Consider the following 24,275-nt stretch of genomic DNA (forward strand, 5'->3'; position numbering starts at 1 on the left):
AAAATTCTAAGAGCACACCAAGGCCAGTCGCTGCCTGCTTAGGGCCTGTGGACTCAGACAGTTTTCCAAGAAAGAATGAAATGTGGGAAAGCCTGGCTGCTCTCAGAGAAAGTGCCTCAAGCATGCGGGAGTTGGGTGGGGTGGGGTCCCAGTGAGTCAGCAGGGCGGAGCGGCAGAACTCACAAGGCCAATCAGATTCAGATTTGGCCGGTGTTGGCGGGCTCAACATAGGAAAGATGGAGCCCGCCTGCTGGCTGCATAGCAGAGGAGCCCTCACCAGAAAAATGCTGACTGTCCTCCAGTCCTCCCCGCACAACCACATACCTCAGTCTGCCCCCTGTTGTCTCTGAGGCCCCCCAAGTCACCATCCCTCCGCTGGAGCCCAAGGTGAGTGCCTGTCTACGAGTAAGTCTGTGCGCGGGCCGTTTAAAAGGATGTCTGGGTTTCCTGAAGCCTCCCATGCCACCCAAATGGTCGGAATCCTCACTTTTTCACAGCCAGATGTTGTGGGGGCTCCTCTTCCCAGCACCACTACTCTGGGCTAGGAAGCCTGGTGTGGGAGGCTGGGAACCCTCGCTCCTCCCAGGGGATCGTTCACGGCTGAGATACCCCTCCTGATTCTCAACTGCCACATAGAGGTTTGGGGCCTGTGCTGCGTCTCCACCCCTCCTATAGTCTCCTCGTGGCTTATTTATATTTTCAGTCATAGGACTTCTGTTTGGCTAGACTGCAGCTGGTTCTCTAGGTTGATTGTTCCATAATTTAGTTGTAATTTTAATGTGTTTATGGAAGGACGCAGGCACCGCATTTATCTACTCCGTCATCCTGGATCTCTCGAGGAAGGTTCACTTTTAATGCTGCCGTAGCACAACTCCCTATACACACCTCTATGACAATACGTGTCACAGTGTATTGTAAATATCTATTTTTCTCCATTCTGCAGTAAGTTCCTGTGGGGACAGAGCCCCAGAAAGCAGTTTCCAGGCTCTGGGCCTCACATAGAAATGTGCTGGCTCGGGTAGTAAATGGCCATCAACTGTAATCAGATGGCCATCAGCTGTGGCTAGTTGACCGTCAGCTGTAACCCCTAAGCCATTGGCCACTAATATAACTGCTGTGGCTACGCTAGCAGAAAAAGAAGATGGGGGCTAGCAAGAGTGGATTGCAGACAGGCGGATGCCACCGGCGAGAATATAGTAATATGACTCCCCTACTTATGGCTCCATGGGTGTTCCTTTTTGGCCTCACCATGTCCTGTGTTCTTATGTGGGGAGCGGGACCGGACACCCCATCTGACACCCTGCACAACAGTTCCTAAAGAAAAGGACCACAATTTAATCTCTTTGTAGAAGCCCAGCACCTGTTACAGTGTCTGGCACACAGCAGACTGTTGTCTTGATGAATGAATGAACGGCTGCCTGGATATTCTGTACGCTATGAACGGCACAGTGACATAAGTAATTCTGAGACAGTTTTAATTTGTATATGTTAGAGTGGTGAGGTAGATTGAATTATTTTTCTAAATATTTGCCACACTTTCTGAGGGAACAATTACACATCCCCTCCACATTGACATCAAACATGGCACAGCAACTTGCAGCCCCTTCCCTGCAGGACAATTAGATATTCTCTCCCTCTTGACTGCAGTGGTGGCCGCACCCTTTGATGTTACCAATGAAATGTGGACGGAAGTAAATGTCTGGCACTTCCAAACAGAAGCTTTAAGAGCCAGCTAGCAGTTTGTCATCTCTGTCTTTTTCAACTTCGATGAGTCTGGCAATGTCCCCCCTAAGGCTGCACTGTGAGGCTGGGTCCCGTGGTGAAAACAGTGTGGGGCAGAGCTGCAGCCAGCCCAAGATAGACATGTAATGTGAGAAAGAACCAAACCTGTATTGTTGTCTTGGAGATTTCAGGTCTTCTTGTGACCAAACATAACTTAGCCTAAGTTAACTGATTCAAGAAGGCAGACTAGCAGAGCACTGATCAGTGTACCTCTAAGTTCCCATCTGGCTCTAGCTACATGTGTGACCTTAATCAAGTCCTCTCCCCTCTCCAGGCCTCAGTCGCCCCTTAACAAAATAAAACAGTTGAACTAGATAATCTTTCCACTGTGTAATTCTGTAAATCTGGACCAGGATATCACTTTTATCCCTGTCATTTCACCCATGTTTGTCTTTTACCAATTACATGGAATGATGGATGTTTGCAGGGATACCTTCTTTTTTTTTTTTTTTTAGGTTGAATACGATATGTACAAAACTCAAGTGTGCCATTTGCTGAATTTTGACAAATGTATACAGTCGTGTACTCCACATCCCTAACAAGATATTGAGAACACATTTTCAGTACCCCAGAAAATCCCCTGTCCTCTTCCCCAGCCAATCCGCTCTCTCCAGAGGCAAACACTACTGTGATTTTCCCCACCACTGCTGATTAGTTTTATGGAATGGTTGGTATTCTGAACTTCTGGACTGATGAAGTGTCTAGTTGTTTGGGCTGCCTATTCTCACACTCATGAACTCCAGGCATGTGAAGACACAAAGGGTAGTTCTGGGCAGGCTTTGGAGACACTCACCCATGGTGCTGCAAGCCCTTTAATTTTCTGAGCCTCCGAGTCAGTGACGAAGTCATGGTAGAGAACCACGTAGGGTTCCAGGTGGATGACCTCCTTCCGGATGGGCTGGAGCAGGAGGTAGGGACTGGAGTTGGTCTCATAAGAGCAGTAGAGGCTAGGGATCTGGTAATGAGTGGGCTGGAAGGAAAGACCAAAATCAGCATTAGAGGAAAAGGGCCTAGGAGCTGACACTAATTTAGGGGAACTACAGCATAAAAAAACTAGTATGTGGGAGATTTAGAATACGGTCACTGATGAGCTTTATTATTATTATTTTTTTAATGTATCAATCCTTTTTCTCACCGTCCCAGTTCTACCTTCTCTCTCTCCCACCAAACTTGTTTCCCTTTTCTCTTTCTCTGAGAAATCCTACCTGGGAACCCAGGGTCTGACATAACGCCTCATAGGTGTCTCTGGTCTGTAGGTGGGGTACGTTGGGTCTCTGGATGACAGTTTCCATGACTGCCTGGTTGGGGCTCTCTGCCAAGAGTTTTTCATATTTCAGGACATTTCTGGCCATCCTCTTATTATCTGGGTCTGGGAGAAATCAGAGCAGGGAATAACACAGATTAACAAAGAGTGGACCCAAGGAGTGCTGCCAAGGTTTCCTAGAGCTTCACTGTCACACATGACCGGCAACTGGACGCCTTGAATAACTCCTGTGTCCATGCACAGTCGGATGTAAGGCCCTCACTCCCAGAAGAACACCTGGTATTAAAAAAAAAAAAGAAAAAAAGAATTGGGTCTAGTAGATGTGATGGTGCAAAGGACTTTGGGAAGAAAAGTGGTACTTCACACTTTTAGACCAAGGGATCATCGGGGGGTGGCTCTAGGAGCCTGTGATGGTCAGTTTTACATATAGGGAAGAAGCTTCATTCATTCATTCACTCATCTGTTCAGTAAATCTTTAGTGAAAATCTAGGATGTACCAGATATTAAGCTAGAGGCTGAACTCCCAGAGTTAAGAGTCTAATGGAGAAAAGAGACATTAAATAACTACTTACAGTTAAACATGAGAAGTAAGTGCTATAAAAGAGAAGTAGAGAGAGCCAAAACTTATACAAGATACCAACCTATTCTTCCTGGAAAATTGGAAGCTAATTAATTCCCGATTCTACTAGATCCTTCAAAATTCCTAACTGGCCTACACGCAGAGCAGCATGGGACAAAAGCGTTCTAGTTTTGGGTGTAGCCTGGGTGCCTCCAGGGGTTTTGTGTCTGGCTTGTGCCCACTTTGGCTGCAAGATGCCCTGTGGGTTGGCAGCAACCCCAGGCCTGCCAGCCTCTGTGCATGATCCTCAGTGCATCTCAGAAGGTGCTGAATTGTTCTCTTGCTCCCAAAGCGCCTTTCTCTGAGGTGCTCTGTGTGCTAACCACCACCTCCACCTGGCAAAGGAGGGAAGGAGGGGACAGAAATTACTATCCCTTTTTTAACAAGAGGAGAAGTGAAGCTTTGGAAAATGGAAATGATAAGCCCAGAACACCAATGAAAATATTGCAAAGCCACATATGCAAATAGGAGTCTCAATTTGCTGGTCCTGCTTATCCACCTATAATGTCAGTTTGGGTTCTCTGGGAGAGACAGAGATTTTAATAGATCAAGACCAAGAAATAAAGGGACGTTGGGTTATTATCATTTCACCTGTACCACTAATTGCCCACGTGTTTCTAGACCCTACAGCTCCTCCTTTATCCTACTGTTTGCCAAATTATCAGAAAGGAATAATGTCACTAAATAGATTCACTACAAAGTGCTAAATGCAATGATGAAGTCCTACATGAAATACTTTATAAATATGAAAACACAATATGCATACAGCATAAGGATTATGTATCTTTAGCATCTAAATATTTTATTAAAGGAAAACCTGGGAAGCCATTTACTTCCAAAATTTTAAGCAAAAATATCCAAGCAGAGAGCTAAGTTAGCAAGTCTCCCTCTGGTTCTACTCTGCTGAAGGTTGAAGCTGAACTCTGCTAACTGGGCAGGATGTATGCACAGCAAAGTGAGCTCTGGTTTAAAGAGAAAAACTGATATCTCTTTGTAAGCAGCCAAGGTGAAGAATCCTGCTGAGTCACTCTCTTTACACACACAGCTCTCATTGATTGCACTCATTCCCAGGTCTACTTCCAAAACCTGGGTCTTTAAATGCCCCTGAAGAAACTGGTTTCCAATCCAGGACCTGTTCCCCACTGAAGCAACACTAATCTATAACTGGTTGAGGGTGGCGGAGGAAAGAGACAGGTTGATGTCGTCATAGCATTTTCCCACTAACTTAAAAAATTCCCCATGATGCATTGATCAGTATGTAAGATTTAATCCAAAAATTAGAAATGTGCCTTGGATTACGAAATTAGAAAAATAAAAATAGATAGCTGTATTTCACTTGCAGAGATTAAAGGCCAGAGCAGAAGGGATTTTCCCGTAAATCAGGCCTGTGGCTATCCTTCATCATTACGTACTGTAGAGAAGAAACTCTCGGGAGAGGCTCAGGGCACACGAAACATTTCCCGCCTATAAAAAAATAGAAAGAAAGAAAGAAAGAAAAGGAAGAGTTAACTGCATTGAGGATATCTCCTCTGACCAAATCATTCAACAGATTTTTTTTTAAAAAAATTATAAAATCTTTTTACCACAAGTAGAAAATAAGACTCATTGAAATGAGCAACAGAATAGAAATGTGGACGTTCTCTATCCTAATTCAGGATTTGCAGCCCTGATGCAAATCAGGTCTCCTCAGTTTCCTCATTTACAAAAGACTTATTACCACCCTTACCGGGGGGAGGTAGAAACATAAATGAAAATAAACTGTTTTAAAAAAATCCTCAAATCCTAAAGCATGCAAAACCATGTAATTGCAGGGTGGCATTGTTTTGGTACCTTTTATTAAACTTAATATGGAGCTATAAAAACCTAGTAAAAATTTTTTTTTTCCTCCAGGCTCAGGACTTCCTAGAGTCTACTAAGTTAGTAGGAGGAAGGAAAAGAAATGAACTCAACTGAAATATGTCCTACTGCCTAGTAATAAACTCTCCCTGTAGCCATTCAACCTTGGGCTACATGTGGTCAAAAATAAATGGGGCTTTGCAGGCAAACCTGGGGAACAAAATCCAGTATGGGTGGGCTGATTCTGGGTGTGGTGGAATGGTGATGAACCGATAGAATTGTATTTCCTTCTGATAATTTTATTTTTACATACTAAAAAATTCCTTTTCTGTGACAAAAGCAACAACGAACACATAAAACATATAAGAAATAGAAAAACGACACTCCACTGAAACCCAGGCACTCCAAGTACTCTGGATAACACTCAGTCTTCACAAAGTTATAATCGTATTTCTTATACACTTACATACCCTGATTCACAATACACTTATCAGGGGTATTTCTTTTATATCATTACAAAAATAGTCTTCAGAGATAGCCTTTTAAAATTATTATTTTTAATTGTGGTAAAAAACACATACATTTACCATCTTTACCATTTCTAAGTGTACAGTTCAGTAGTATTAAATGCAACCAACTCCAGAATGTTTTCATCTTGCAAAACTGAAACTCTGTACCCATTAAGCAAAAACTCCCAATTTCTCCTCCCCCCCAGCCCCTACAACCCCCACTGTACTCTCTGTCTCTATGAATGTGACTACTCTAGATGCATTCGTCTTTTTGTGACTGGCTGATTTCATATAGCATGATGTCCTCAAGGTTCTCTATTTTGTGGCATGTCAGAACTTCCTTCTTTTTTTAAGGTTGACTATTATTCCATTGTATGTATATACACACATTGTGTTTATCCATCCATCTTTCGATGGATACTTGGGTTGCTTCCACTTCTTGGCTGTTGTGAATAGTGCTGCTATGAACATGGGTGTGCAAGAGAGACAGCATTTTCTTTTTAAATTAAAATTTATTGGGGTGAAAAGATGGGAAAGGGTCTAGGGGCAGGGTGAAAAAGGTGAAGGGATTAAGAAGTGCAAATTGGTAGTTACAAAATAGTCATGGGGATGAAGGGTATAGCATAAGGAATATAGTCAGTAATATTGTAATAACTATATTTGATATCAGATGGGTACTAGATTTATTGGGGTGATCACTTCGTAAGTTATACAAATGTCTAATCACTGTTATACACCTGAAACTAATATACTATTGTATATCAACTGTAATTAAAAAATAGAACAATTATTTTAAAAAAATTATTGGGGTGACAATGGTTAGTAAAATTACATAGGTTTCAAGTGTACAATTCTGTAATACATCATCTACCGCGATGCCAAAAAATGCATACACGAGTTGTATTCATTTTTTGTTACCGGTATATATTATTACAATTTTAATACAGTTTTTTGTCTTTCTTAAAATGTGTATACATTTTTTTGGCACTCTGTGTATACATTACATTGTGTGTTCACCACCCAGAGTCAGTTCTCCTTCCATCACATATTTGACCCCCTTTGCCCTCTTCTACCATCACCCTCCCCTCCTTACCCTCTGGTAACCACTAAACTATTGTCTGTGTCTATGAGTTTTTGTTTCTTTGTCTTGTTCCTTTGTGGTTTTCAATTCAGTTTTATATCCCTCATATCACTGAAGTCATATGGTTCTCGACTTTTTCTGTCTGACTTATTTCACTTATCATAATAATCTCAAAATCCATCCATGTTGTTGCAAATGGCAGTATTTCATCTTTTCTTATAGCAGAGTAGTATTCCATAGTATATACTCGTATATATTACCACATCTTTTTTTTTTTTTTTTTACCACATCTTCTTTATCCATTCATCTATCAAAGGACACTTTGGTTGTTTCCATGTCTTGGCCACCGTAAATAAAGCTCCGATGAATATTGGAGCACATTTATCTATGTACAAATGTTTTCAGATTTTTTAGGTAGATACCCAGGAAAGGGATTGCTGGGTCATATGGTAATTCTATTCGTAATTTTTTGAGGAACCTCCACACTGCCTTCCATAACGGCTGCACCAGTCTGCATTCCCACCAACAGTGTATGAGGGTTCCTTTTTCTCCACAGCTTCTCCAACGCTTGTTACTATTTGTCTTGTTGATGATAGTCATTCTGACTGGGGTGAGGTGATATCTCATTGTGGTTTTTATTTGCATTTCTCTGATGATAAGTTATGTTGAGCATCTTTTCATGTCTATTGGCCATCTGTATGTCCTCTTTGGAGAAATGTCTCTTCAGGTTCTCTGCCCATTTTTTAATTGCATTGGTTTTTTTTTTTGTTGTTGTTGTTGAGTTGTATGAGTTACTTATGTATTTTGGATATGAGCCCCTTATTGGAGGTATTGTTTGCAAAAATCTTCTCCCATTCAGTTGGTTGCCTCTTTATTTTGTTGATGGTTTCTTTTGCTGTGCAGAAGCTTTTAAGTTTCATATAGTCCCATTTGTTTATTTTAGCTTTTACTTCCTTTGCCTTTGGAGTCAAATTCATAAAATCCTCTTTGAACCCAAGGTCCATAAGTTTAGCACCTGTTTTCTTCTATGCAGTTTATTGTGTCAGGTCTTATGTTTAGGTCTTTGATCATTTTGAGTTAATTTTGGTACAAGAGACAGCATTTTTAATGGCTGCATTTTACTCCATCTAGAAGCTACATCACAGATGACCTAACCGTTCTGCTGTTGCGGGACATATAGATTGTTTCTAATTATTTAATATCATGAATTCTGTTCTATGCTTAACAGAGGGAAAGTTAAGCAATCTATTGATATTTTATCATGTCAGATATTAACTCGGGGTTATAGATTTTCACACTCTTTTGAGATGAACAGAACTACAATGTAATTTTACATATTTTTAAAATGTACGGTTTTATCATGAGACAAAGTTACATTTTATCAAGAACAAAGTTAGAGTTACTTTTGAAGTCCCAGTTAGATTTATTTGGAAATGTGTACACTAAATAATGAAACCATTTAATGAAAACAAGAGAACATACACTTGTAGTGTCTAATAATAATTGCTTCCATTTATTGAGTGGGTATATGTTATGAACTGTGTTAAGGGCTTTACATGTATTAGCTCATTTAATCCTCACAACAACCCTTTGAAGTGAGCATTGAAGTGGGGGCAGAATATGCCACCCCCAAATGCCTCCTTGGCATAAAGATTATTTTAAGCTAATTATTTCAAGAGACAGCAGACACAGAAGAAGTTTTGAAACACAGAGTAGAAGCTCCCCCTCTGTAAGGGACCAGGAAAATAACCATAACTGCAAATCATAAGAGAATCTTATCAATGGGGAAGGTACCCGTTAAAATCTGCCTAACAACTTTATCCTTGTTTACCATGCTTTCCAGAGTAACCTCCCCTAACTGGCCTCCCCTCACACCTGTCTTTTTTTGTCTTAGCTAAAGATGACAGTTTTTTAATTTTTCAATTATAATTGACACACAATATTATATTAGTTTCAGGTGTACAACATAGGGATTAGACATTTATATAACTTACAAAGTGATCACCCTGATAAATCTAGTACCCACCTGGCACCACACATAGTTATTACAATATTGTTGACTATATTCCCTAAACTGTAAGCTGAAGATAATATTTAAGGTGTTAGCTAGTCACCTCAGTGGGTTACTCATTTCCCCCCTGCTATCTCCCATGTATATATTAGGTACACAGGTTAGTAAACTTCTGTTTATTTTTACTCTTGTTAATCTGTCTTTTATCAGAGGGAGGTTTCAGCCAAGAACTTGGAAGGTTAGAGAGAAAATTATTTTCCTTCCCTATAGCATCATCATTATTATTCCCCTTTTAAAGATAAGAAAATTGAGGTCCTGGGAGGTTAAGTACGTTGCTCAAGTTGTCACAGAATTTGAACCCAGGTCTGTCTGACTTCAGAGTCTGTGGTTTAACTACTATACAGTTTCTCATTATTAACAGTTACTGAAATATTTTTTGTTAAAATAGATCATGAAAGAGTATTATATATGATATTAATATAATTTTTTCATGGTATATATACCATATATAATTTAATACGATAATGAAAGGTCCATGGAAGGACATTTATGTCTAATTTAATGGGGGTAAAAATGGGAACACAAATCATCTATAAGACAATGACTTATTTGTTCTGTTACTGTGGCATAAAAAAATGTGCTGTAAGAGCACAAAGAAGGAGAGTCTGTGGAGTCCCAGGAGAACCAAGGAAGACTTCACAAAATAGGTGACATTTGAGCTACACCTTGTAAGATGAAGAAAATTTACCAGACAAAGCATGATTGTGGAAAAGGAGAGTCTACCAGTGAGTGGAGGAGAAATCTAAGCCATCATAGGGGAAATGAACCCAAAACTAATAATCAGGCACTGGATTTAAAACCCCATCTTTCAGGGTAAGCTGCTTTAGTTTAACTTCACTGACTGTCTCCATGTCAATTCTCCATTTTCTTCCTCTATTAAAATTCAATTACTTCCTGCCCTTTGCTGCATCACAGTGATTCTATTTCAGTTTTAATATGTAGCAATTGAGCAGGAAAGTTAGGAGGAGCACCCTGGCAAGTTTTACAACAAGGATCCATTTACTAGAAACTTCCATGAGAGGAGCAGGACCATTTGCGGCACTGAGAATAAATATGTTTGGGGAGCCACACGTGGGGTTGGCCCACCCACATTCTCCTCCCTTTTCTCAGGAAAAGGGGGAAAGAAACAAGAATGGAAGGAGCAGAACTGGTTTATTAGCTTTGGAAAATCTAGGGCATTGGCCCAGTAGGGATTTTTTTCCAGCCTATTCTGGAAGACCGTAGAAATCTGTTTGGAGATGGGGTTAGCTATACCAACGGATGGCAGCTCCCATCGGTAGGGAAGTGAGCTTCCATGTGAGGCACAACAGGGGGCAGATCAGCAAGTGCCCAGGGAGTGCCCAGGGCAAACAACACAGAGAAGGCACTGAGGGGGTACTGTGCACCAGGCGGCCAGCTCCATAGCGAGACGCTAGGCACAGTTACAGGTGGGCTCGACTGCAGAGGGGAGAGGATAGCAATCAAATTTCTTCCTTGGACCTTGGCAATGTCGTGGCGTAATATCTGTGAAAAGTTATGAATTGTGGGGAGTGCAAAAAAGATTTACCTGGAGTATGAACCCCAAAAATATTTGTCGATGCCGCCGCTGCTGCTGTAGGTGAGAGCCTGCCTCCTCTATGGGGGACGGTGATTTTAAAGGAAGCAGGGCGTTGGGAAGAGCCTTGGACTAAGAGTCAGGCAGACCTGGGCTCCCCTCCCAGCTCTGTGAACTTTGTGACAAGTTAGGAATTTGGGGGACACTTTGTTTACTCACATTTGAAATAAGGAAATAATAAAACAGCTGCCCTGCTTGACTCACATTTGGCTCTGTTAGGAAGATGAAATAAATGGAGAGACATGAAAATGCTTAGAAAATTATAAAGCAGATATGAAGCCTTCCACTTACTGTGATGAAAGCAGTGAGATTCACTCACTCCCCTACCTGGAAATAGGCAAAGGCCAAGTGGTCCAAGGCGTCCTCCAGACTGGCCTCATCTTCCGTATTCCATTCCCCGTAAGACCCACGGAAGAGACTGACAGCCTCCTCCAGCCACGGGATGGCATGGTAGTAATCCCCCCTGTCATAGGCCACCTGGAGGGAACATAATGTCATCATTAAAGCCTTAGTCCACAGGTAGAGGAAAGGAAATGACAATGCAAACAGTGGAGGGCCTTTGGAACCCAAGAAGGAAAGATTTCATCTCACATGCATTTAAATTCAATTTATTAAGCATCTATAATAGGGAAGGCATTGTACTAGGTACAGAGAGGACACAAGGATTCTTGCATTTAAGGAATTTATAATCTGGAGAGAAGAGAGATAGGAACTCAAGTTCACTATAATGCTGGGCAGAATGGCATGAATGCTCGAAGGAAATATGCTAGGGGGCGCATAGATAGGGGAGGAGACTTGGGAATCTCAGAAGGCTTCATGGAGGAAGTAGCATCTGAGATGGGACTGCCTTGAAGAAGAAAAAAAATTTCAATGAGCGGAGATTAAGAGGAAAGGCATTTTAAGATGAGGGAATGGTAGAAACAAGCCCAAAAGAAAATTGTGTTCAAATAGTACATATGGCTTTCATGTAAGGTGAAGAGAAGCAGGAAATGAACTCAAAAAGGCAGCACAGTCTAAGTTAATGAAGAGTAGTGAATGTCACGTTTTCAGGAAAATGTTGCTGGTAGCAATGTGAGGAATGGATTAAATTCATTCATTTATTTGTTTAGTATCTACTGAGTATTCACAATGGGCCTGGAGGTCCCTGCCCTGAAAGAGTTTACAATCAGGTGAGGAGCACGTGACAAACCAGTAATTGTGACACAGTGCATTAGATACCATAATGAAGGTAGACCTGGGAATGCTATGAGAGCTCAGTGGAATGTCCTGTATTAAATGTTGGAATGCTGGGAATATGGCAACATGTACTAGACATAGCTACTGTCTCCTAACAGCTTACAGTTAACTAGAATACCAGAACTGCAGATGGAATTTCCTGGAACTTGATATTGGAGGCAGCATGAAATTATAAAGTCACAGACTTAGAAGGACTCTCACAAAATGATCTGATTGGGGAATAACTTCCAGACAAACAGAAAGGCAGGAGAACCTTGAAATACTGTGACTCAGCAGCCTAAACAATGTCAATTCCTATCCCAGGTCTGCCATTAACCTGCTGTGCTATCTCTCTGGTCCTGAAGTTTCCTATTTGTAAAAAGGCTGAGTTGAAGAATAAAACTAAAAAATGACCGAACTTTTTCTGCTAAGTTAATAATTTATTTAATTAAGATTTCCGTAAGTCCTAGCAATATGATAGATTGAGATCATTGGAATCCTTCCAACCATAAAGACTTAGAAATTTTGAATAAACTATAACAAGCATTTATTATATAATTTCAAGAAAGAGTGGAAAATACCCAGTACTAGAAACAAAAAAGGAGCTTAAAGTCCAAGCAATGAGCTTCTGAGAGGATGCTGAAATTGCCTAGACAGGGGGGGTATTAGTCCTAGTAACCTTGGTACTTAGTAACCTTGGGTTATAATGCCCACATGAGGACAGATAAGCTTTCCGTGGACCTCCTAACATTTAGGAATTGGAAGTAAGACACATTCATAAAACAGAACCTTGGAAAACTGCACCTTAAGGAAAAGAGTAGACCAGAAAAAAAAATCTACCCACTGTCCCAAGGAGACAAGAAAGTTGGTTTCTTTCTGTCTGGGCTCTGTTTCCCTAAATGTCACCTTAGAACATTCACAACCCTATGTTTATACTTCACATGAGTTTAGGGTTTGAATTTACATTATTCATACAGTTAAGGAACCCCTAGGCCAATAAATCAATATAAAACTGGATCTGCAAGTCAAAACCACAATGAGATGTCACCTCATTCCTGTTAGAATGGCCATTATCACAACAACAACAACAAGAAATAACAAGTGTTGGTGAGGATGTGGAGAAAAGGGAATCCTTGTGCACTGTTGGGGGGAATGTAAATTGGTGCAGCCACTATGGAAAACAGTATGGATATTCCTCAAAAAATTAAAAATAGAACTACCATTTGATCTAGCAATTCCACTTCTGGGTATTTATCCAAAAAAAAAAAAAATGAAAGCACTAACTTGAAAAGATATAGCAGAAAAGATATATGCCACCAGTGCCTAGAAGAAGAAAACCCAAAATCCCCACAATTCTGGGCACAGAGATTCTCTTAGGGGTAAAAGAAAGTACTGCTAAAAATAAGCTCACAATGAGACATGATACGTCATATCAGGAAATAATCAATCATGAACAAGAGTCAACAGGCACAATAGTAGGGTGGTAGAATTAGATAATAAGAATTTCAGAAAATAGAAAGATGGATCTGCTCTAAAATAATCCATGGAGGAGAGAACTGGAGATATGTAGATGAAACAAATTTGGCCATATGTTAATACTTATCAAAGCGTATTCTTTGCCCCAGTAATACCACTTCCCAGGTATTTAACCAAGAGAAATGAAAACAAATGTCCACAGAAAGACTTACATCAGAATGTTAATCGCAGCTTTCTTCACAGTAGCCCATGTTGGAAACAATACAAGTATCCATCAACAGGAGACTGAATAAACAGTTTGTGGTGTATTCATACAATGGAATACTACTCAGCGAGAGAGAGGAATGAATTACTAATAAATGCAACCACATGGATGAATTTCAAAGATATAATGTGCTGAGTGAAAGAAGCTGGATTCAGAAGAGAGTACATACTATGTGGCTCAGGACAACACTTACCTGATACCTGGAGAAGGGTAGAACAGAAAGGGGAAAGGGTGGTGAGAAGAAAACGGAGTGAGGCTTTATTTAACTATAGGTAAATTCTTTTTTAAAAATCTGAAGCAAATACAGCAAAATTTGAACATATATTTCACCTCAACTATAGATATAATTGCTTGTTATTTTTTGTACGTTTCTTATATTTGAAATGTTTTATCATTCAAGGTAAATAAATACAGAAATAAAGATTGTCAGTGAGACTTTCAGCAAATAACTTATGAAATTTTCAACATATGGATTTAGTCTCAGAAAGACCTCCCTGAGAAGCATTGGTACCATACATGGAACTATTTTAACGGCCTTAAATTTAAATTAGCCATGAACATGATGATTGAGCTCTGATTCCATTAGGCGTCTCAGAAAAGGAACAATGGTACATACAGAGGCTTAGGGCAACCCACTCTGCATTAATTTGGCAGACTGAGCCCCAAAACTTGGAATCAGGACACATGAGGCCCACTCTGAGATTGGCTAAAGAATATGACAGGGATTGGCAAAAATTCACTTTCCTGCACTACACATCTTCAAAATTAAAAAGGATTTATTCCCTTACTTTTTAAGTCCAAGGCTAACAAAGAGTATATTGTACAATGACCTCAAGTGTGCTTATAACTTATGATCAAAGATCAGTTAAATATTTCACATGGAAGGTTCCTGAAGTCTAGTTCCTCAAGTAATGTTAGAGTTAATGGCTTGTTTTAGGACACTAATTTACTATTTCTAAATGCCCAGGAAATGTGCAAGGGATTCCAGAAAGTCTCAGGAGACTGAGTTTCCATGATTTTTTACCTTCCCCTCACCCTCTCCTATTCCTTCTCCCACCCTTAACCCTGCTTCTTCTTTCCCCTCAGCTGTTCATCGACAGGCAGGGTGCTGTACTCAGAGTGATCAAAAGACCATTCTACCCAGAACAGCCCCACTTCTGCTGTCTGCTGTCCTGGCTAACAACACCCCTTTCATTCTCAAGAGTGTCCTAAGCATGCGGTCACTTCAACTACCATAGAAAGAGCGTGGGATTCGCAGTTAAAAGACCCGGATTCGAATTTTACTTCTGCCACTTAAAATTGTGTAACCTTACGCAAGTTTATTTACTCTCTCTGAACTTCAGTTTATTTAAATCTGAAAATGGGGAATAACACCCAATTTCCAAGTTTGCTGTCAGGGTTAGAAACATGTAAAAACAATTGGGATACAGTTATTTCATCCACAAGAAACTAGAACCGAGCCATTCGCCCTCTCTCTGAATACTGTTACCTTGCCAACTTGGAAGCAGTCATCCGCTGTGAGGGAGAAAAGCCGTGTGGGGCTGTACAGGTCAGTGACGGCCGAGCCACTGACTGTCTGAAAGACGCCTCGGGCGAGGCCCTTCACATTGAGCAGGTACACGTCCTGCAGCCGCATCAGGGCCCTTGCTGCTCCTTCCACGTCCTCAAAGACTGGCAGGTCCTGCTCCACCTTCTCATAACCATCCTTCAGAGCTGGAAAGGTCAAGGAAACATCAATCCACCATTCAAACAACAGGCGGTGAGCATTTAACACTCGCAAAGCATAATCATTACCTGTGCAAATATTTCATGAGCAAAGATAATGTCTGATCTGTGTTTGTTCCCAGTGGCAAGTTCCTGGCACAGAGTGGATGCCTGATACAATCTTCTCAAAGAGGAAGACATGCTCTGGAGTGAAAACTAAGGCACGCACCTTTATCACCTTGTCCCATCCTATCTGTCTCCAGGAGTCTTGCCCTTTGTGGGGACAATTCTTCTTCCTTTTAACTTCCCCAAAGTCAACAAACTTCTTTAAGGACAAAGTAGAGTAAATTAGGAAAGTGATCTTGCTACAGATTACATTGTAGCAGCAACGCAATAAAATAGAAATTATTAGAAGACATCATTTGCTATACATGTAAATGGTTCTATAGTTCTTCACAGGACTGTAGTGAAGATTAAACGAGATAATGGACACGAAATACTTCTTAATATACGAGGGTGCCAAAAAAATGTATACACATTTTAAGAAAGGAAAACTGTATTAAAATTGTAATACTCAATATATACCGATAACAAAAGATGAATACAAGTCACGTTTGATTTCTGCAATTACAAGAGGCACTCAAAGTGGTTACCATCAGCATCCAGACACTTCTGATTACGGTGAACTACTGCTTGAGCAACGTTGACCAAAATGTCCACTTGTATACATTTTTTTGTCACCCCCAGTATAATCATATAAACATATTAAGAAGGGGACCTAGTTCTTTGTAATAAGGAGATCAAGTAATACCTACCCACTTTCTTATCCTTCATCACTTCCCATCAGAATCTCTCTCCTTTCCACTGAGTCAGGAGATAGAATCTTCTGTTACCCTCCAGCCCTCCTCCTCATTACCTCGGATGTTCTCACTGGCCTCCAGACTATGTACCACATTCCTCCAGTCAGACTGTAGGCGTTTGATGAGAGTAAATGCAAGCAGAGGGTTAGACACAGGAATTGCTGAATCCTCATGCAAAGAAAGCACCTTGTCATAGAATCTGAAAGAGAGGAGTAGCACGATCTCACCTACTGATCTGACCATTACACCGGGGAGGCTGGCCTGTTGTATATACATTAAGAGTAGTAGTTAAATATGAAATGCTGAACCCCTTGAGACTCGTGTAATATTCTAACCAATAATCACAAAGAATATGAAAACTACCAACACAACAAAAGTGGGTCCACTCATTTGTTCATTCAATGAGTCAGTCTTTACTGGTCAATTACTATACATTAGGCACCATGCTAGAGACTAGAGATACAAAGGTAAGACAGGGCCAGCTCTCACGGAATTCACAATCCAGAAAATCTTTTTTTCCCTCATCATCCTATATTCAATACTTAGAATCTGGTAGAAACTCAAAAAACATTGTTCAATTAATTGCAATAATTGCGATACATGCTATAGAGAAGTCACATATAATACTATGTAATGTTACAGCAATCTGTAGGCAGGGCATCTCACCAGGTGAGTGTTAGAAGGTGTAAGGGAAGACTTCCCAGAGGAGATGGCATTTGACCTGAGTCATGAAGAATTAGTTAAAATAGTGATAACTACTCCTTATTGGGCCCTTACCATGTATTAGGCATTCTAAGTGCTTTAAATACACAGTTTCATTTAATCCCCCCAACAACCCTTAGAGTAGATTTTATCATGCCCATTTTACAGGCAAGGAAACTGAAACAAGGCCACACTGCAACAAAACCAGGAATGAATCCAAGTCTGCCTGACTCTGAAGCCTGGATTCTCAGCTAATTAGCCATATTGTTTCCCATGGAGCTAGAACAAAGAAGGGAGGAAGAGTATTTTTTTGAGCCAACAGGGACCAATGTGTATAAAGGCACAGAGACTTGAAAGCACTTGTTCATTCAGTAAGTCAGTCTACACTGGCTCCTTGCTAGATGTCAGATCCCAGCTGGAAGCCGGCAGGGCAAGGGCCAGTGCTCAAGAAGCTGATGGACAAGAACGTGGCTGTTTTTCTCATCACCCCATGCCTAAGTTCAACACATATTTCTATGAAAGAAAGAGTGAAATACTATATCCTTTTAGGATCGAGGAACAAAATTTTGAATAAGACAATAACCTTGGTCTCAGAGACTCTAATGGGTAATATAGACACAAATGATTATAGAGGCAACACCAAGTTTAAGAATAAGGCTTAGGGAGACAGTACAGAGAGGGGCGATTCATTTGGCCAGAGCAGGTCAGAGAAGATGATATCTCCTTTCATAGAGGAGATAATAAACTGAAACTTGATGAACGAAAGCAAATAATGAGGAAGGGAGGAGCAGGCCTCCTCCCAGGCCGGCAGAGGCAGTTCAACAGACACACAGGTACAGAGAGAAACAGCAAGGGACACATAAGCAGTGCTGTGTTGCTGGAGCACAGGGTGTGTTGGGAGATGAGTAGACAGACTGGAGAAGTGAGAAGCACCTCAGAGACCTTGCTGAGGAATTTGGGTTTTACCCTGAGTGCAATTAGGAGCCACCAGAAGGTTTTAAGTGAGAGTGGGACGCACGACGATATGTGTATATCCATAAATCTGTGAAAGCGTGAGAAGGAGGGTTCAGAAGTGGAAGTGACTGGATGCAGAAGGATCAGCTGGGAGGCCATTTCAAAACTGTAAGCCAGAGACAAGGAGACTCTGAATCATAACAGTGACGGTGGGGGCAAAGAATGGGATGGATTCAAGGCCGATATTTAGGAAGTAGACCGTACAGGAACGTGATGGCTAACGGGAAGTGAGGAGGTAGGGGTGTCCAGCATACTTCCAAACTTTCTGCCTCGCTGACATTTGCAGAAAAGGGCCAGAAATTGTGGGGCCAGAAGTGATTGTCTTTCTAGGTAATTTCTTTCCTCCTCATATCCTACAAGAGTGTTCACATAAGCAGAAGATACTGTCTCCTTTCCTGGTATACTATGGTTAGTCGACTTCTAACACGCTAACAGGATTTATATTATTGACATTTATTATCATAATGCAGACTTACGAGTGCCAGTCCTGCCCGCTGAGAATTTTCCCCTTGTTTTAAAATTACTAATTTCCAGAAAATCTAATAACAGTGGAAGTAAAAAGAAAAAGTGTGATCAAAATGAAAAGGATGCGGGTTTCTGTGAATGTGTACAAGAGCATGAGAGAATAGAGGAGTCGTTCGGCAAAAGTGGAGGACTTCACAAGTGGAAAGGGGTGAAAGTAAAGAATTAGAGACAGTGGGAGGGTGGGGGGTATTTCAATCAATTCAAGCAGAGTCTGACTTAAAGATTTCTCAAGGGTGGGGCCCTCAACTATAAAACAGAGCCTGAAAATAGAAGATGATTTGCCTCATGGTGCTTCCAGGGAGCCAAACCCTTAATGCAAGCATAAACTAAGGAAGGAGAATCTGGGCCTGGGCGCCCCGGGGAGGACATGGGAAGCCTGTCAAGTCCCAGGATGTCTCTGACCCCCAAGAGAGCTGTTTGAGAATGGCTACCCCAGGGTTTTGAAATGAAACCAGTCTCCAGGGTGTGGGGTTTTTTTACTACCCATTATTTCCTACTTCAGCTCCATATGGAACTACTTAGGGAAAGATATTCCACTGCTAGACAAAAAAAAAAAATACATAAGCAGAGACTTGGGCTTGAGTCCAGCCTGAAGCGTAAGAGTCCAGGAACCACTAAGGCTGAATGGGCAGTGATTGTATGACAGTTGAGCAGTGAGGAGCTGGGAGGAGACCTGACACTTATCCTGATGCAGAGCTGGTCTAGCACAGACGATCTCTACGGATCCTTTCAGTACAACCATTCTGTTATTTCTTTCCATTATTTTTTCCACAACTGAATAAATAGATTCCTCATCTGGTGTTTGAGGACTAATGTTTAACAGGCATCAGAGGAAACTGAGGCACACAGGGAAAGAGGCAAGGCAGAGGGGTGCAGATTGTCCCAAGTCATCCATCAGATCAAAAGCACTCTCTTTGTCCTTAATCCCACTTTGTGTTATGGGGTCAATATATTTAGGATAGGGGTTTGACCTTTACTGCAGCGTATAATTCAATTCAGTGTTCAGATACATCATTTTTCTGTCACAGAAAGAAAATAAAATCCTATCAACCAATATCTGAGGCTGGTTTGGAATCCAAACGTTGGCCCTGTGCCCAGCCTCTGAGCAAATAGCTGGTTTTCAGAGACCGAGTAACTGGATGCTGAATTCAAACCTCAGGGTTTCCTACATGGCAAATGCTGCTGAGAGTGGAAAAGCAGATCCTTTCCTTCAGAATCTGCACATAAAATTTGCAACCTAATCCCTGTATTAAACATAGCCTGGACAGATTATCCAACTGCAATACGCAGGCTATTTTAATTCAATATGTTTCTCCTTTGGTATTCAGAAATGTCTTTGTCTCAGTTCATCTGAGACATTCTAAATGCTTAATTCTCAACACAGAAATAATTGCTGCTGACACTACTCTTTCAATCTTGGCAGTTTTTAAAAACTGCAACAACAAAAAAAGCCATGGGTTTTTATACTATACTAGTATATAACTACATGGACTATAATTAGTATAATTTTTAGTTATTAACATAGGGTAGAGAATAGTTTCAGCATCAAAAAATATTTCATTTCTAAATATTAAAATTCAAAGAAGAATACCTATGGAGGCTCTTAGAAATAACATCTCAAGTTACATAAAATCACCAGATTGGGAGTTTAGGAAAATGAGTAGGAACTGCCAAAATTCTTGCTTTAGAAAGCAAACATTTCACTAGGTTTTAGAGCATTGACTAGAAAACAGACAGTCTCTAAAATATCAAACTAAATTTTCTGAAATTAAATGTCTATAAGTCATGAGAAGAGAATCTAGAATTTTTCTAATTCTTTTTTATCTGGGCTCTCACAATCCTAGTTACTGTTTAGAGCCAAACGTGGGGTTTAGTTTCACTAGTCAGTCTTAAAATAAACAAGAATCATAAAGCGCTAACATTTAATGAGCAATTATGCCATTCTGAGCAGAAGGATACATGCCTTTTCATGGTACTTGGTCCTTCCAACACCCCTGTGGGGGTTGGTACCATCATCATCATAATTTTACAGATTAGGAAACTAACGCTGAAAGAAGTAAAGAAACTTGCCCAAGGTCAGAGCCAAGGATTCAAATAGAGGTCTGTTAAGTTCCTGAATCTCGATTCTTAACCATTCTGTACTCTGGCTGCTCCTAGAAGCTCAGTAGCTACGGGGCTTATTCTGGGTCCTTGCACATCAGATAAGCAAGCAGTAGGAGCATTATAGCATAATGAAAAGAGAAAAAAATCAAAAGAACTGTGTCCTGGTCCTGGATTTGCTACTTACTAGATTTATAATCTTAGATAAGGCACGAAACTTTAGTGTTCTCATATTTTAAACCATTTCTCATTTGTGTAAGAGAGTAATACAAACCTATTTCAAAGCACTATGTGAGAGAGAATTAAATGAGATCAGGTTTGTGCAAGACCTCCCACTCTGACAATGGCAATGGTGATAAGACAGGGAAGCTCTGGCCAGCTGCTTTAATCAACGCTGCAAGTGTTCTCTTCTGAGCCTGTTCCCTGGGAGGCCTGGCATGGGATCAGGATTCTGACCCCCATCTCCATTCGGGCCACCCAAATAAAGAGATTAGTGGTAAAAGAACAAGCACATGGCTAGCAGGGTGCCTGTTGGGATCTGAAATCAAAGAGAAAAAAGTCCGTCCATTTCGAGGTATCAAGAACTCGGACTCCAATGAATGTAGAGTAAGAACAAAATTAAAACATTCTGCTCTGTAAATGTGGGCCCATAGAACACTAGGCAACAACTATGCAACTCCAAAGCATGACAAGAATGATTGAAATTATGATCATTTATTGTTATATTTAATACACACATACCTTATATATATGCATGTGTGTGTGCATGTGTGTGTATTGTCATGCTGTTTCAAACTAACAGTAAATTTAAACATGCATAGGAAAGCTAATATGCAAGCTACATACTTAGGAGCACGGTCCAAATTACATCATCATTCAGTCACCACTGAGTAACAAACAAGATCTGTCACATATACTTCCACACACAAACTGATTCTCTTCTACATGGGCTCTCTCACACAGCCACAGCGTCCCACACCTTCTTCCCATGTGCCCCAGAATTGGTATTACCATCACATACACTCACAGTTTTATAAGCAGTACATTGTGAGGCAGTCTTTGATGTCTCAGCCCAGGAGAGGGTCACATGACATAGCCCAGTATTAATATATTCAGATAACTATGTGGTTACACCATGTTTCTCTCAACTGTGGGCTTCTCAATGTCCCAAGCAAAGAAGGCACGACACATATCCATACACATGGCATTATATACAATCATTCATCTTTCCTAGTTTGACACTGACAGAGTGAATGCAGGATTACAGCGCCCCAGCATTCTAAGTCTACAGTATTTTGTCCCACAGTGTGTAGCACTAGGTGTCGTTGATTATACAGCAAAACAATATTGGCTGATTATCTGCTTATGTGTGCTACACTCAGTGTACTCTACTATCAAGGATGGTGTTGCCCAGTGTTTTCTGGGTATCACATACTTCCATACACATATAACATCTCAGTTCTTATTTACTTAGATTTTAGAGAGCTCTTCCACGTGTAAAGAGAAAGGGGAGCTGAAAGCCAAGGAGATGATGGACATCTTTGATTAACAATCGTGATGCTACAGACTCCAAGTTCTTGGAGAGAAGGGTTGAGTCTCGTTCACCATTTTATCCCCAGTGCCTGGAACAGTGCCTGGCACTCAAACATCTGTGTTGAATGAACTGATGAAGCATTATTCATATAAGAGACCTGTGCAATGACTCAGCACCTTTCACACGCAGAGTATGATATCCATAGTGTCATGTCCACCTAATCCCAATCACATGTAAGTCACAGAATGTCACCTGACTCATACCAAACACCAGTTCACGGGGTCACGTGGGCACAAGTCTGGCTACAGCATCACACAGCATTTTCTTCATTTCACTCTGGCAATGTCTGTGCCTCTCTGTGACACAGAGCCTGGGGCCCCACACAGGTTGATACACTGTCTTGTGAGGTCTTACTTGGCTTCAGGGTCACTCCACCACACTTTCCCATAGTGTATCAGCTTCGCTGTGTGGCACTGGATCTGGAATGCCACCGTGTGTGTGTGCGTGCGTGTGCGCGTGCGTGTCTCTGGGTCATACTCAATCTCAGCTTCCCCATCATCCCATGCCACAGTGTCTCGGAATCCACAGAGGGTGACAATGGCTCTGGGGACTTACACCCACAGTGTCTCAGTCCCATGGTGTGACACTAGGTGTGAGGTCCCGCACAAGGTGACAATGAGCCTCAGAGTCAGCCCCCACCCTGAGGCACAGTGTCTCAGTCTCCCCGACTCCAGCCCCTCTGTTGCTTCCCCTCCGTGCCCTCACCTGGTCAGGTCCCGCAGCCGCGCCTCCTCCCCGCGCAGGTAGCGCCGCAGGAGTCCCAGCAGCCGGCGCTCGGGCGCCAGGGCGCGCGCCACGCTGGTCAGCGCCGAGAACGTGTCCCCGCGCGCCGCGGCCCCCGCTGGGTCCCCCGCCTGGAGCGCCAGCACCGCCAGCAGCGCCGCCAGCCAAGCCCCGGCGCCCATAGCCGGCGCTCGCGCGTGCCCTGCGTCGGTCTAGCGGGTCCCCGGCCCGCGCCCCGCGATCCTGCCCCCGCGCGGCCCTCGGCCCCGCCCCGTCTGCTCGTCTTTCCTCGCAGCCCCGCCTCGCCCCAGCGTCCGGCTCCTTAGCTCTGAAGCCTCCTCTAATCTCCCACCCTCCTGCTCCTTAGCTGCTTAGACCTCGTGGGGGCTGTCTGCAACCTCAGGGGCCGCCCGCCCTCCACTAAATCACAGCCCTGGGCAGGTGTTTCCGCTGTGCCATTTCACACTTAGGGAAACTGAGGCAGGGGTGGGCTGAGCGATGAATTAACTGGTCTATGGCTATACAGGACCGTCCCCAAAATAATCTCTCTCTCTCTTTCCCCCCCTCACACACACACACACCCCTCACCCCTGGTCAGGGGATGAAAATACAGAAATTCACTGTATTCTGATGGGGAAATTCAGGAAAGTAAATAATGCGTTGTGGTAATACATAACACATCAATTAAGTGAACTCATCCTAGAAAAAGTGCTACCTACCTCACAGCTGAATATCACTACGATCACCTTTGAAGTGCTCCCCTTAGGAAGCTATGCACTGAAGCCAGTGCCTAGTTCACCCTTCAAAGCAATTTTGGAACTCTTTTTCTGGAATGGCCATCAGAGCTGTCTTCGTATGACCCTTGATGTTGTGAATGTCATCAAAATGTATTTCTTTCAATGCTTTCTTTATCTTCGGGTAAAGAAAAAAGCCATTGGGGGCCAGCTTAGGTGAGTAGGGAGGGTGTTTCAATACAGTTATTTGTTTACTGGCTAAAAACTCCCTCACAGACAGTGCCCTGTGAGCTTGTGCATTGTCATGATGTAAGAGCCATGAATTGTTGGAGAAAAGTTCAGGTCGTCTAACTTTTTCACGCAGTGTTTTCAGCACTTCCAAATAGTAAACTTGGTTAACTGTTTTTCCAGTTGGTATAAATTCATAATGAAGAATCCCTCTGATATCAAAAAATATTAGCAACATCGTTGCAACAAGTTCATGAATTTAATTGTCAGAACTCGTACCAAGGTTTGGAGGTAGAAAATAGTTTTGAGAAATTTCTCATCCAGAAATGATGAGAAGTTCCTTGTGGTTGGAACTGTCGGATTGTTAGGGGCTTTACAT

General features: G+C 41.8%; 1 protein-coding gene across 5 annotated transcripts in view; it reads right to left on the reverse strand.

Moving 5' to 3' along the window:
* P4HA3 (prolyl 4-hydroxylase subunit alpha 3) overlaps positions 1 to 23,171 on the reverse strand; it is a gene marked incomplete at its 5' end in the record, with an annotated part of 43,221 nt that extends 20,050 nt beyond the window's left edge. For 3 of the 5 annotated variants that reach the window (XR_013994134.1, XM_081061863.1, XM_081061862.1), the window contains 7 exons: positions 2,576 to 2,752; positions 2,988 to 3,151; positions 5,078 to 5,129; positions 11,084 to 11,233; positions 15,202 to 15,425; positions 16,333 to 16,475; positions 22,917 to 23,116. Coding sequence is in view for 4 of the 5 variants with exons in the window: in XM_081061863.1 (XP_080917989.1) it covers positions 2,576 to 2,752; positions 2,988 to 3,151; positions 5,078 to 5,129; positions 11,084 to 11,233; positions 15,202 to 15,425; positions 16,333 to 16,475; positions 22,917 to 23,116 (1,110 nt within the window). Of the gene's footprint in view, positions 1 to 2,575; positions 2,753 to 2,987; positions 3,152 to 5,077; positions 5,130 to 11,083; positions 11,234 to 15,201; positions 15,426 to 16,231; positions 16,476 to 22,916 lie in introns of those variants that run through there. The other 2 variants (XM_081061861.1, XM_081061864.1) reach the window with 2 other exon arrangements.
* Positions 23,172 to 24,275: the final 1,104 nt, after the last annotated feature.

The sequence above is a fragment of the Rhinolophus hipposideros genome (genome assembly GCF_964194185.1).
Source record: "Rhinolophus hipposideros genome assembly, chromosome: 10".
NCBI lineage: Eukaryota > Metazoa > Chordata > Mammalia > Chiroptera > Rhinolophidae > Rhinolophus > Rhinolophus hipposideros.